The sequence below is a fragment of the Penaeus chinensis genome, chromosome 37 (genome assembly GCF_019202785.1).
Source record: "Penaeus chinensis breed Huanghai No. 1 chromosome 37, ASM1920278v2, whole genome shotgun sequence".
Taxonomy (NCBI): domain Eukaryota; kingdom Metazoa; phylum Arthropoda; class Malacostraca; order Decapoda; family Penaeidae; genus Penaeus; species Penaeus chinensis.
In genome coordinates, this window is record NC_061855.1 from 14391174 (window position 1) to 14403673 (window position 12500).

Here is a 12500-nt window from a genome sequence, read left to right on the forward strand (position 1 = left end):
TCTATAAAAAAAAACGACAATTGCACCTAGAAACGCCTTCATTTTCTTAAATACTAATCTAGCTATTGTAAATACAATGAAGTCTGGTATATCAGTAGCACCAAAGGTATTGCAGACGAAATCCGTAGCCACAGGCCCCACAGCATGCAGGAAAGTGTAGAAAATGTAACGGTAATGGACTAATTGTTTAGAGATGATAGATTATCAATGCCCCATTTTAAATGTTTGATTTTGTTTTTTTTAATATTTTCGTTTTATGTTATTTGCGTTGTTTTCTCTTGGGAACTCTTTCCTATGACACTGTTTTCATCCTTTTAAGAGTTTAAGACTTTTTATTTATGATTTTTGTGTTCTGTTTTATTGAATACTGTTATCTCCTGTTGGGTGAAAACTACTCCCTCCATAGATATAGTTGTGATTCTTTATCTTAGCTTCACTTCTGAATTTTGAACATAACTGTGTTTCATGGAAAATCCCACAAAAAGAAGTAAAAAGATAGCATGCTGAAAGTAAAGAATTGAGAAAATAGACCTATGAAGAACTCGATAATGACGTCATCTCTGTCACGAATCGTCTAAAAAAAAGGTGAAAATAAGCAAGACAGTTCAGAAGAGGTAAAACGGAATAATACAAAACAAAATGATGATATCGTGCTCTTGAAACCTGCTTGAGTGAGGTACCGGAAACCCTTTTTTCTTCCCACTTCTAGGCTTGAAGAAAATTGCAAATGATATGTCTAGTTATAAGAGAGCTTGTGCTAAAAGGGCTTTCCTATTCTGATATGTACTGTATATTGCACTTGTCTGACCAATGAAAAAAGACTGACCGAAAGAAGCTCTGACTTATTAATGACCACTACTTGGCATAATGATGATGTCACTATGTAAATACTGATGGTCCTAACAAAATGAATTGAATTGCCTAAATTAACTCGGTCAGTAGAAATAAAAAATAATCTATGTATATGAGCATTCATGTACAGCGTATTGGAAACAACCTAATTCATATTCACAGTTTGGAATCATCTCTCTCTCTCTCGCTCTCTCTCTCTCTCTCTCTCTCTCTCTCTCTCTCTCTCTCTCTCTCTCTCTCTCTCTCTCTCTCTCTCTCTCTCTCTCTCTCAGAAGAGGAGCGAGTTATAGCTCCTAGCGATGCGCGAGTGGTGGGCGGCCAGAGTACCCACCCCAAGAGATCCTCGGGACTTCGGCCTCGGCAGCTGGTACGGCCGCTCGAGCTCGTCCTCGGAGCTCTCCATGCCGCCCATCCCCGCCGTGGTGGCGACGCTGGCTCCGCCCATGGGTCCTATGGTGGCAGCCCCTCCCATGCCCTCGTGTAGGGGGATGGGCGTGCGGGCGCCGAGGGTCGGGGCGCGCGAAACACCTCCGTGGGCTGGTGTGGTTAAGGTTGTATTAGTGTACAAAAACTTATAGCAAATAAAACTAAATATGTAAACCACAGACAATAAATACATTGCGATATCATATTATCCTGACTTGTCTTTTCATTCTTCAATATTGGATTCGCAGGTTACTTGAATTCAGCCATTAAACATACTGCAACAGAAAATACTGCCACTACCATCGTAGCCACTACAATTTCAACTATGATTATTACTAGTGGCGACAATTATAATAACAACAATAGTAGAAATGACAACAGTACGTCTATTATCAATATTAACAATGTCCGGACTCACAAAGCGTGTTGAGTGAAGCAGGTCCGAATTGCCCGTAGACTGACTGACTTCCGAACGGCTGCTGTTTCTGATTCATGTAAGAATGTTTTTGCTGCTGTTGTTGGTGATGCATCTGTTGCTGCTGTTGTTGCTGCTGGTGTTGCATCGTGGCCATCAGGTTAACGGGGTTGAGCTGGTGCAGACCGAACTGTTCGGGTGCGTACTGCTGTCCGAACTGACCCGCCGCGGCCGAGCCTAGTGTCCCCAAGGAAGCATAGCCCGAAGACGAAGCCGCAGCCATCTGGTGTCAAAGGACACGGGGTTAATATCTTGTAGGAGAACGACGAGGAAGAGGAGGAGAAGCAGAAGAAGAAGAAGAAGAAGAAGAAGAAGAAGATGGAGAAAGAGGAGGAGGAGGAGGAGGAGGAGGAGGAGGAGGAGGAGGAGGAGGAGGAGGAGGAGGAGGAGGAGGAGGAGGAGGAGGAGGAGCAGGAGGAGGAGGAGGAGAAGAAGGAGGAGGCGGAAGAAAGTAAAAGAGAGAGAAATGGTAAGACACAGAAATATAGGTAACAAACTAGGAACGAAACCTGAAAACAAAGGTATACCAAACAAACCAAAAGTAAACCTACAAAAAAAAGAGACAGAATAAAAAACAAAAGAACAAACAAACAGACCACTAAACACTGACAATATCCCTTCCTCCTCCTCCTCCTCCTAAAGAAAAAAAAAACCCGCAAGACTTTAAAATCATCACATAAACATAATCCCGGAGTCTATTAACCTGTCTTTGGTGCGTGTACAGGTTACTTGGCGTCGTGGTGTTGGTCGGCTGGGAGGACGGCCCTGCCATGCCTCTCAGCTGTTCAGGTTGCTGTTCAGGAAAACACAGGTGAGGAAATTAATGAAATGACATGGGTAAAATTTATGAAATATAGCGAAATAAACAAAAGAATTCGGAAGCGATGGGTGATAGAACTATATAATTTCATTGATAAAACATATATCTACAAGCTTATAAATATGCATTAAGAGTGACAGAAAATTATTATACTTGAATAAGTGGTTCGTATGTCTTTACATTTTACATCTCTTTATGTATATAACAATAAGGGAAAAATGTAATAAGCAATATTAATATAAGTATATTAATTAAACTGGACCAAATTCCATTATACTGACAGTTAAACACACAACTCATTTTATAGACACTGCACCCATTTAACCGTGTGACACTGTACTAAAGAAACCGGTAAATAGGGCCTTTGTTAGTGCAATGTTATCTGTGTTGGTTAGGTGCATTATATACGATGTAGATGTACTTAGTTTATGGTAGCTGAAATGCCAAAGAAATGTTAACTTGTCAACTGCATTTGTAAAATATAAGTAAGTGGAAATTAACAAAGAGTGGATGCGCATGTAAGTCGCTCGAGAAGGGGAAGAATTCTAGGCTGTTAGTCACTAGCCAAGGCAAAGGCTTTGTCACAGTCCGGAAAGTTAGAGAAGTGCGAAGTCTAGATCAACAGATACTAGCATAAGTGTGCATAAGTTAATATCACCCAAATCTTAGAAGAGGTCAGGTGTACTAAAACTAACTAGGGTCAGGTATACTAGAACTAGTCATGTCAATTTTCACAGCGGCCAAGGTGGTTTCGCTAGAACTAGCCAGGTTAAGTGCACTAGAACTAGCCAGGTTACGTGTACTAGAATCAGCCAAGGCGAGCAGTGCCGCGTCGAGAGTCGTGCGGGGAAAAAGAGGCACCGAAAGACCCTTGAAGCAGAGGCTATAGAAGGCGACAGAGGGAGGCGATGAGGCTTCGCGGGAAGGGAAGGGAGGAGACTAACAGCCGAGAGCTGGGCGTGGAGAGCCAACAGCTGCTGGAAGTTGAGCGTCCCTGGCTGCGCCGCCATCATGAACGGGGGGATGCCGGCGCCGTGCTTCTTCGCGGCGGAGGAGCCTCCGCCTCCTACGAGCTTCTTCAGACGCCCCAGGATGCCCTCGCTCCCGCGGCCGAGGGTCGAGTTGGACAGGGCGCGCGTGACACGGTTATACATAGAGAACGGGTTGGTGTTGACCGTGGCGGGGACGGCGCCGGCGGTCAGGTACTCGTTGCTGCTGCTGCCGCCCTGCTCTGAGCTCTGGGGCTGCGAGGGAGGTCAGGGGAGGTCAGGGGTCAGAGAAGGTCACTTCGGGGCCAGGTGCCAGTCAATGGTAGTCGACACAAGGTCTTAAACATTGTCAACATGGGTGTCCATTAACAGGGAACAGAAGGTGAAGGCTACAATAATGTGGAAATAGTGTATAGAAGACATACAGTTCAATAAAAGGTTAATATACTACTTATACCTTACGAAATAAGACACAAATACTTCAAAGTCAAGTCGGAGTTAATGTGTTATACTACTAAAGACAACTCTAAGGAACTTTTGTCTACAGGTGAGTCATTGGTTAAATAAACAAATTACTGCTGATACAGGCAATTTCTCTCTCTCTCTCTCTCTCTCTCTCTCTCTCTCTCTCTCTCTCTCTCTCTTCTCTCTCTGTCTCTCTCTGTCTCTCTCTCTGTCTCTCTCTGTCTCTCTCTGTCTCTCTCTCTCTCTCTCTCTCTCTCTCTCTCTCTCTCTCTCTCTCTCTCTCTCTCTCTCTCTCTCTCTCTCTCTCTCTCTCTCTCTCTCTCTCTCAATCTCTCTCTCTCTCTCTCTCAATCTCTCTCTCTCTCAATGATTAAATATCGTCTCTTAAAATTTGAAGTTCAAAACTACGTCAGTGAAAAAGTACTATCTAGTCCGTCAAATAACAGGTAATAGTGGAAAGAAGTAATAACAATATGAAGAATTACGAAAAAAATATAAGATAATGAGTAAACACTTCATGCCAATCACATAGATTCATTCATAAAGAGAGACTCATTCAAGCAGAGCCAATCACACACACACAAATAACACCCCCGAACTTTCGCCCACTCGACTCACCGCGTAGATGTTCTGGTTGGTGAGCGTCTCGGCAATGTGCGCCCACCGCATCCTGTCCTCCAGCGTGACCCCGTACTGGCCCGCGGGACCTGTATTCGCCATGCCCTTGTTCTGCATGTTGACGGCGTACCCTCCTCCGTAGAGCGTCCCTGCAGCGGCGCCCCTTGCTAGGACCTCCGTCTTGGCGTCCTGGGCTTTCCATCGTCGGCTGAGGAAGGGAGAGAAGGAGGGGGAGAAAGAGGGGGAGAGGAGAGGAGGCTGAGTTAGTGAGTTGTGGTAGCAGGCGATTGAGAGATGGATGATAAAGGCAGGGATATAATACATACATGATACAATATTCAATACCATCTCCTGCGAAAAAAAAAAAAAAAAAAAAACAAGAACCACACAAATAACACACAACAAATTAAAACAAATAAACCATAACAGTAAGGCCACCAACATGTCAAACCAAGAAAATAAGCCGCACACCCGACGCAGCTCCCGACATGCCACATACCTCCACATGCACAGGAAGATGAGCGTGAGGATGATGATGATGACGGCCGCCACCGACGCTCCGACGGCCACTCCGAGCACCTCGCCGTCGATCTCGCAGCGGGCGCCGTAGTAGGAGCCCTTGCACCTGGGGGGAGGGGGGAGGGGGTTGAGGCGTGGACTGGGGTTTCGTTGGGCTGGTTGCTGGCCTCTCGGGCTTCGTGGCTACTGAGGTTGCGGTTTTAAAAAGGAATGCCCCCCTTTTTTGCTCTTTCTATCTATCCTCTTTTATTTTGAAGCCCCCGGTTGTCCTCTCTCTCTCTCTCTCTCTCTCTCTCTCTCTCTCTCTCTCTCTCTCTCTCTCTCTCTCTCTCTCTCTCTCTCTCTCTCTCTCTCTCTCTCTCTCTCTCTCTCTCTCTCTCTCTCTCTCTCTCTCTCTCTCTCTCTCTCTCTCTCTCTCTCTCTTTTTGTCTAGCTTTCTCCCTCCCTCTCTCTCTCTCTCTCTCTCTCTCTCTCTCTCTCTCTCTCTCTCTCTCTCTCTCTCTCTCTCTCTCTCTCTCTCTCTCTCTCTCATTCGCACTTTCTATCATCTCTCTTTCATCCCTCCCTCCCGTCTATCTCCTCTTTCTCCCCCCCTCTTTCCCCTCTTCCCCCTCGCTCTCCCCACTCACTGGCAGACTTTCTCCCCGGCCTCGATGCGGCATTCCCCGCGCTTGTTGCAGAAGTCGGAGGAGCAGGACTCGCAGTGCCGCCCCACCTCCATCGGGTCGTCCACGTATCTGTTGGGGGGGGGGGGGAGAAGGGCAGGGAGAAGGGCAATAACAACAAGAACTCGAATAACAAGGGCAATAACAGCAATACCACTACTACTACTAATAATAATAATGATAAAAATAATAATAATAATAATAATAATAAAAATGATAAAAATAACAAAATATTTGTAATAGTAATCATAACAATAACCATTATTACTATTATAACAATAGAAACATGATAATAATAATAATAATAATAATAATAATAATAATAACAATAACAATGACAATAACAAAGCAAGAATAACAATAAAATATTCCTCATCTTACCTGTCCGTATAGCCGGGCAAGCATCGGCAGGTGAAGGAGCCAAACTCATTAACACAGGTGGCATCACTGTGGCAGTCGTGAAGCTTGGGGTCATTGCACTCGTTAATATCTGCGGAATGAGGTTAATTAGTGTTTGGGGGAAAAGCTGGAGTGAATGATGGGAAAGAGGGAAGGAGATGGAATAAACATATTGCTTTTTCTCTGTAAGTATATCACTGAGGATGATGATGATGATGATGATGATGATGATGATGATGATGATGATGATGATGATGATGATGATGATGATGATGATGATGATGATGATGATGATGATGATGATGATGATGATGATGGTGATGATGATGATGATGATGATGATGATAACAAAATAATAATAATAATAACAATAGTAATGATAATAATAATAATAATAATAATAATAATAATCCCATTGTTATCGGGGCTTTTGGCACTATCTCTACAAGATTTCATTCATGGCTTACACAGATCAGCCAAGATCTGCACTTTGATCTCTTACAAAAAGCTTGCCTATTAGGAACTGCAAGAATTCTGCGTCACGCTCTTAACATCTAAGGCAGCGGGTCGTTCCTTGGTGTTAAAGAAAAAACAACCGGCCATACACGACCATTCAAGGCTGTGATTAAAACTGATAGCAATAATAATAGCAATAATAATAATGATTATAATAATAAAAGTAAGGCGGCGATTCGGTGAAACGGTTTACAGGAGTCGCGCGTCACGTTCGCATGTGGCGCTGGATGTCGCATGCGGACCACTTTTTCCTTTCGTCTTTTTTGTTTCTTCATCTTTCTTTTTGCCTACTTTTTTCTCTCCCTTTTCCTATTCTCTCTTCTCGTCTCGGCACGCACATAACTTATCGCCATAAAATTTGCATCTCATATAAAATGGGAATGTGTATTTGTGCTTCTCTAATAGTACTGTTCTAAACAAATATGAAGAACAAACTAATATTAATAATAATAGTAGTAATAACAATAATAACAACAACAACAACACTAATAATAATAATAATAACAATACTACTACTACTACTACTTCTACTACTGCTACTACTACTACTTCTACTACTGCTACTACTACTACTTTTACTACTACTACTACTACTACTACTACTACTACTACTACTACTACTACTACTACTAATAATAATAATAATAATAATAACAACAAGCGCCAACTGACCCGCCACTTCCGGCACGGGGTTGAGCGGGCCGTCCACCCAAAGCGCCGACTCGCCGATCTTGTTGCCGTGACTCTGGATCACTTGAATCACCTGCCTCTGCAGCGCCTGCCTGATGGTGCGGGAGCGCGTGGCGGGCGTGCTCTCCAGGTTGATGGTGGAGTTGACGATCACCTTGCCGCCCAGGGAGTAGAACTTGTGCACCGTGTTGCTGAGGTAGGCGGAGGACATCTGGGTCTTGCTCATGGCGCTGTCGATCTGGGGAGGGGGGGGAGGCCTTGAGTTTGGCTGGTTTCTCGCTTTTTATCTTTTATGTGTGTGTTTTGGTTTTGTCTTTCTTGCTGATGGGCTGGTGTCGTTTGGGCCTGCTGTACTTTTTCGTTAAGTTTGTTTCTGTTCGATATATCATCTACCTTTGTCTTATTATGTATTGCTTGTAAAGAATGCTTAAATGTCTTTATATATTCCTTATCTTCTTTGTTTCTACCAAATATGTTATTTATTGTCTTGTTACTGTTTTTGGTGTTTAAGTGCTACTCCATTCACTGCATTTTCACACTCTTGTTAGCAATCTACTTGCCTACAACTACAACTGCAACAACTAATAATAATATTTACATGGTATTATAACCAACTCCTACAACATTTACTGCTATACAAAATAGTACCAAATACACATTTAACTACTGTAACAACTACGATTACAATTACAACTATGACTTTTAAAATGAGATCAAAATCCCCACAAAATAAAGACTGCCATAGTCATGATGATGAGAATAATAATAATAACAATAACAACACCGGACTGACCGCGTGCGTGGCCTCCCACTCGAGCCTCCGGTACTCCTCGGATTCGGGGTCGTTGTACCTGCCGCCCCACACGAGCCTCTGCTGCCCCATCAGGTCCACCTTCAGCGCCACCTTCAGGGACACCATTCCTGGAAGAGAGGCGGCGATGTTACTGAATTGGTCTTTATTTATTTATCATTTATTTTTATACTGATTTTTTTTTTATGGGCGGGGGGGGGGGAGATGTGTTGATGAGTGTTTTGTTTTTGTTGTTCTTTTCTAGGGATAAGGGAGAGTAGCTTCGTCGCGGTGTCGTGGTTTTCATTACTGGCTTCGGGAGCTTGTGTTCTGTGGGGGGGGGGGGGGTGATTTGCCCTTTTATTGGTTGTTGATTTTGCTGCCGTTTGGTTATTTGTTGGGGGAGGGCAGTGTTTTTTTTTTCTAGTACTGAAGTGGAATTCCTTGAAGGTTTGATCATTCATAATAGGAAGAACAAGTATATATATATATATTTTTTTAAGATAGCGAACGACAACAGCCTAAAATGCAAATTGAAAAATTCTTCCCTATTCTCCATCAACTATTGACACAAGCAACACAAAAAGGAAATGCAAAAAAGTAGATTGTAAGGAAAAATAAAATAAAACAAAGTAAATATATATATATAAATTAATGAATTAAATATATAAAGCAATATTCCACAACAACAAACCCCCCAGCAACCAATCCGTTCCCAGTCTGGCGCCGAAACTCACTCTTGCACGGCGTCCGCGGTCTCTTCCTGTCAGTGCCCGGCCGGCAGTAACAGCTGGAGACGCCGTCCTCCGTCCGGCACACCTCGCTCAGCTGCTCCTGGCAGGTGCTGTCGTCGCCCACGATGCACGTGTCGATTCTGCAGGCAGGGGAGGAGTCAGCGGGGTTTTGAGGGTGCATCAGGCGTGGGTTAGCGATAGATCTAATGCAGTGGCTCTTAACCTTCTAAGAGTCAAGGACCCCGTTAAGAATCGGAGGGAAGCTATGGATCCCTTCACAGAAATATTCATTAAAACAACTTAGCATGCCACGTGTAAAATGTATTTTACTGATATTTGATTGTCTCATATATATATATATATATATATATATATATATATATATATATATATATTAAATACACAAGTATTATCAAACTTTAAACAACTAAAAAAATTTGTATAGAATAACTTTTTATGCAAAACGTAATGTTGATTTTTATCTGATCCTCACGCGCCCCTGAAACCCACTCATGGATCCCCTGAGGGCTCATGGATTCCAGGTCAAGATCCCCTGATTTAATAAGACTGAGGATGAATAGTATTAATCAGCATCTTATATGTAATTTAGATATGATAACTAAGGTTTAGATATGGTTAGTATATTTTTCTGGCTGGGAGACGGAGTGAAAAGCTGAATACGTATTGGAACAGACAAATAGATAGATATATAGATAACAGAAAAAAAAAATAATGCAAATGTAGAGAAACTAAAATAAAAATAACAATAAACTAAGATGTGTCAGTAATAGAATAAATAGATAGAAATTAAACGAGAGAGTACTTCGCGGTCTCACCTGATGGGCGGCTGAGTAGGCCTACGGGTATAGGTCTTTCTGGGAGGAGCAGGCTTGGGACGTGTCGGGGCGGCGGGCGTTGTCGGCAGGGGCGGTCTGTTGGGCGTGGGGCGTCCCTGGCCGGTCCCCGAGGGGCCTGTGAGGGGGGCCGTCGGGCGCTGGAAGGGACTCTCGTTGCCCGTCTGAGGGAGGTCCTCCTCGGGGACGACGAAGCCGACGCCCGTGCCGATGGTTTGCTGGCGGGAGGCGGAGGGGTCAATCGGCGCCATCAAATTGGCATCTTATATAAAATGGGAACCTTCGTTGCGCTTATCTAATAGCACTACTCTAAAATACGAAGGGCAAACTAATATTAATAATAATGGTAGTAATAGCATAATAATAATAATAATAACAATAATAATAATAATGATAAATAGCTTTACAGTGGTGTGGGAGGAACGCTTCAATGGCGGTTTCCATTCAGAGGCCGATTTTCCCTCTTTCTTCCCGGTATCCTGGGATACTATGACTATCACCCCCCCCCCCCTCTCTCTCTCTCTCTCTCTCTCTCTCTCTCTCTCTCTCTCTCTCTCTCTCTCTCTCTCTCTCTCTCTCTCTCTCTCTCTCTCTCTCTCATTCACTCTCTTTCTCTCTCTCTCTCTCTCGCACTCACTCTCCTCTGTCTCTATCTCATACACACTTTTTCTCTCATTCTTTTTTCCTATCTCCCTACCTCTCCAACCACTTCCTTCCCTCCACCCTCTGCACTTTCGTCCCTCCTCTCCTTTCCTTTCGCCCTTTCTTCATCTCCACTTACCCTCTTCCTTATTTCCTCCCATCCCTCACTTCCTTTCATCCTTACCCTCCTTTTCTCCCTTCCTCCCTCTCTATCTCCCTTTCTTCCCTCTGTCCTTCCTCCCGCCCTCCTTCCCTCCCTCCCTCCTTCCTTCCGTCCTGCCATCACCTTACCTCCCTCCTTCCATCCCCGTCCCCCTCCCCCTCTTACCTGCGTGAGTCCCTGAGCCTGAGTAGCGGTAGGAATGAGGTCGAAGTAGGTTTTCCTGCCGTCGATGGACACGAATCCGTCCTGTCCCCCCGCCGGCGTCGTAATGAGGCCATCTTCTGGAAAGAGCGAGTCTCGGTGAGGAGAGGGAACGAGCCTAAAAGCATTCCGGCGAAAATAAAAGTAGGGATAGATAAACAAAGTAAAAGTAAGAATAAATAAGTAAATAGAAGTCAGAATGAATATATAAATAAAAGTAAGAATAAGTAAATAGATAGAAATAAGTGTAAATATAAATACAAGTAATAATAAACGAATCAATAAATAAATAAAAGTAAGAATAGATAAATGAATAAAAGTAAGAATAAATAAATAAATAAAAGTAAGAATAAGTAAATAAATAAAAATAAGAATACATATAAATAAATATAAGAATAAATAGATAATATTAATAATAAACAAATGAATAAATAAATAAAAGTAAGAATAAGCAAATAAATAAAAATAAGAAAAAATATACATAAAAGTAAGAATAAATAAATAGACAAAACTAGGAATAAGAAAGAAAGAAATAATAAGTAAATCAATAAAAGTAGTAATAAGCTAAAACTACAAATAATATCAAGTTAAATAATAACAATGATAATAAGCTAAGCATACAAGTAACACTAAAAACAAAATTAAATTATATGAATAATTCAAAGAAGTGCGGAAAAATCAACAAATCGTCCATTATTATTACATGCATGAACACACACACACACACACACACACACACACACACACACACACACACACACACACACACACACACACACACACACACACACACACACACACACACGAGCTCGTATGTGTACATCCAGTATCCAGCTCTGTAATTTCTTTCGTAGTGGGTTTTATTGCCTCGTGGCATTTGATTACAGCCTCTTGAACAGAGGCTCCCAGTGAACAACCCGCAAGTGGTTTTGAGTGCGTGTGTTTGTTTGCTTTTTGTTTGTTTGTAGGCATATGTGTGTGTGTGTGTGTGTGTGTGTGTGTGTGTGTGTGTGTGTGTGTGTGTGTGTGTGTGTGTGTGTGTGTGTGTGTGTGTGTGTGCATATTTATATGTATATACACACATGCATACATACATACATACATACATACGTACATACATACATACTTACATATATATGTATATGTATATACGTGTATATTTATGCATATATGTATGTATGTATGTATGTACATACATATATGTATGCACATGCATGTATGTATGTATGTATGTATGTATGTATGTATGTATGTATGTATGTATGTATGTATGTATGTATGTATGTATGTATGTATGTATGCATGTATGTATGTATGTATGTATGTATGTATGTCTCTCTCTCTCTCTTTCTCTCTTTCTCCTTTTCTCTCTTTCTCTCTTTCTCTCTCTCTCTCTCTCTCTCTCTCTCTCTCTCTCTGTCTAGCTCTCTCTAGCTCTCTCTAGCTCTCTCCAGCTCTCTCTAGCTCGCTCTCTCTAGCTCGTTCTCTCTCTCTCTCTCTCTCTCTCTCTCTCTCTCTCTATATATATATATATATATATATATATATATATGTATGTATGTATGTTTTTTTCTTTGTAGGCATAGCTGTGTGTGTGTAAGGGAAAGGGAACGAGAGAGAGAGAGAGAGAGAGAGAGAGAGAGAGAGAGGGAGAGAGATAGAGAGAGAGAGAGAGAGAGAGG

The 12500-nt window shown here is 42.4% G+C and overlaps 1 protein-coding gene across 1 annotated transcript in view; it reads right to left on the reverse strand.

Annotated features, from left to right (window-relative positions):
* Positions 1-12500, reverse strand: part of LOC125045501 — a 60688-nt gene that overhangs the window by 2794 nt on the left and 45394 nt on the right. The window contains 13 exon segments of the mRNA XM_047642795.1: positions 1184-1389; positions 1697-1976; positions 2457-2546; positions 3518-3817; positions 4646-4853; positions 5145-5270; positions 5794-5901; positions 6211-6319; positions 7417-7672; positions 8228-8355; positions 8962-9098; positions 9795-10030; positions 10783-10898. Of these exon segments, the coding sequence (XP_047498751.1) occupies positions 1184-1389; positions 1697-1976; positions 2457-2546; positions 3518-3817; positions 4646-4853; positions 5145-5270; positions 5794-5901; positions 6211-6319; positions 7417-7672; positions 8228-8355; positions 8962-9098; positions 9795-10030; positions 10783-10898 (2300 nt within the window).